Below are 2,289 nucleotides of genomic sequence, written 5' to 3'. Positions count from 1 at the left end.
GGACATGTCATCAGTTGTGGGTAGATCAGTATGGATAGCGACAAGATACAAGCTATCCAAGAGTAGAAAACTCCTACTTTAGTATCCAATGTACAGTCCTTCCTGAGATTGCAAACTATTATAGGCAGTTCGTCGAAGGGTTTTCACGACGAGCCGCCCCATTAACAGAACTTCTAAAGAAAGACTACCCTTGGTCGTGGTCAAATGAATGTCAAATGACCTTCGAAGATCTGAAGACAACCATGACGAGGGGTCCTGCCCTCGGATTGGTGGATGTTTCTATGCCATTTGAAGTAGAGACGGATGCTTCCGACTTTTCCCTAGGCGGTGTCCTTATCCAAGAAGTTTACCCCATCGCTTATGAAAGTCAAAAGCTCAATGACGTAGAAAGGAGGTACACGGTCTCCGAAAAAGAGATGTTAGCTGTTGTACATTGTCTATAAGTCTGGAGACAGTACCTCTTGGGATCGTACTTCGTGGTGAAGACGGACAATAGTGTCATTTGCCACTTCTTTGATCAACCGAAGTTGACGGAAAAACAAGCTCAGTGGTAAGAGTCGTTAGTCGAATTCGACTTCAAATTTGAACACAAAACACGAAAGAGCAACCAAGTAGCTGACACACTGAATCGGAAGGGCAAACAGGCGGCCCTATGCATGTTAGCCCATATTCACTCAAGTAAGATCGATGGATGATCCACGACATCATATAAGAACATTTACTCCAAGACCCATCGGTCAAACTCGTCGTTGAACTAGCCAAAGCTGGGAAGACACGACAGTTTTAGGTCGAGGAGACCTTCTAATGACAAAAGAAAACAAATTATATCTCCAAAGAACAAGAGAACTAAGGAAGAAGCTCATCCAAGAATGCCACGATATTTTATGGGCCAGACACCCTAGATGGCAACGAACTTATGCCTTAATCAAAAAGGGGTATTTTTGGCCAAATATGCGTGACGACAAGACGTGCCTCACCTACCAACAGGACAAAGTCGAGAAAGCCAAAATCTCGAGACTCTTGGAACCTCTACCCGTGCCAACAAGTCCTTGAAAAAGTGTGTCTCTAGACTTTATAACACACCTCCCAAAAGTCGGTGAGTATGAAGCCATCTTGGTCATCATAGACCGATTCTCGAAGTACGCAACGTTCGTTCCCATCCCTAAAATATGCTCGATCGAACTAACAGCCCAACTATTTTTCAAACATATTGTGAAGCTATGGGGCATTTCGTCGAGCATTGTCAGCGATAGTGATGGTAGATTCATTGGAAAATTCTTGACTTAGCTATTCGCCCTCTTGGGAATGACTTTAAACATCTCCTCCAGCTACCATCCCTAAATCGATGAACAGACGGAACGGTTCAACTGCTTGCTCAAGGAATACTTACGTCACTTCGTCGACGCTTGTCAGAAGAACTAGGTACAACTTCTGGATGTCGCTCAGTTCTGTTTCAATTGCCAAACGAGTTCGTCTAAGGGAAAGAGCCCCTTCGAAATCGTAAGTGGATGATAACCGGCCTTGCCACATATTATTGATCATTCTTATGCAGGAAAGAACCCTCAAGCTCAGAACTTCATCAGAGAATGGAAGTAGACAACAGATATAGCCCGAGCATATTTGGAAAAAACTTCCAAACACATGAAGAAGTGGGCAAGGACCAAAGACCAGAACAGATCAGATCAGATTCCACAGTCGAAAGGACCAAAGACTTGTTCGAATATATGAAGGCCCGATTGAAGTTCTCAAAAAGATTGGGGCTACTTCTTACAGAGTTGCGTTACCCACATGGATGAAAATCCACCCAGTAATTCATGTGAGTAACCTGAAGCCCTATCATCCGATCCAAACGACGATCGGCAAAATGCAACCACCAGACCGAGCATCGGTCTGAAAACAAAAGACATCAAAGAAGTAGAGGCAATCCTGGTTGACCGGGTTAGGAAGGTAGGAAGACCTATACGGAGGATTTGCGAATTCCTTGTCAAATGGAAGAACCTCCCTACAGAAAAACAGGCTGGGAACGCGTCGAAGGTCTCGACTCCGCCGCAACCCACATCACCAGGTTTGAAAATTGTCAATTGGCAAGGACATCAACCAATTAGGTGGGGGAGGATATTACAGTGATGCTCATCTAGGGCGTGTAGCCCATGGCCGCATGTCCATGCCAAGCCAAACCCTTTATGTTTTTCCATGTTGTAATGTTTTACTTTTGTATTTCTAAGGGAGTATGACGTTTCGGCAAAATCATGTCTAGGTTTGCCAGACATGAAATGCCTCAAAATGTAC

General features: G+C 44.3%; 1 protein-coding gene across 1 annotated transcript; it reads left to right on the top strand.

The window, feature by feature from the left end:
* The first annotated feature begins 242 nt into the window (after positions 1–242).
* Positions 243–1,796, top strand: LOC111776355. The gene is made up of 2 exons (XM_023655787.1): positions 243–394; positions 1,553–1,796. Exons 1-2 carry the CDS (start codon positions 243–245, stop codon positions 1,794–1,796), a joined length of 396 nt encoding a protein of 131 aa, XP_023511555.1.
* Positions 1,797–2,289: the final 493 nt, after the last annotated feature.

The sequence above is a fragment of the Cucurbita pepo genome, chromosome LG15, assembly GCF_002806865.2.
Source record: "Cucurbita pepo subsp. pepo cultivar mu-cu-16 chromosome LG15, ASM280686v2, whole genome shotgun sequence".
Lineage (NCBI taxonomy): Eukaryota > Viridiplantae > Streptophyta > Magnoliopsida > Cucurbitales > Cucurbitaceae > Cucurbita > Cucurbita pepo.
Note: the sequence above shows the minus strand (reverse complement) of the source record. Positions and strands in the feature narration are given on the sequence as shown.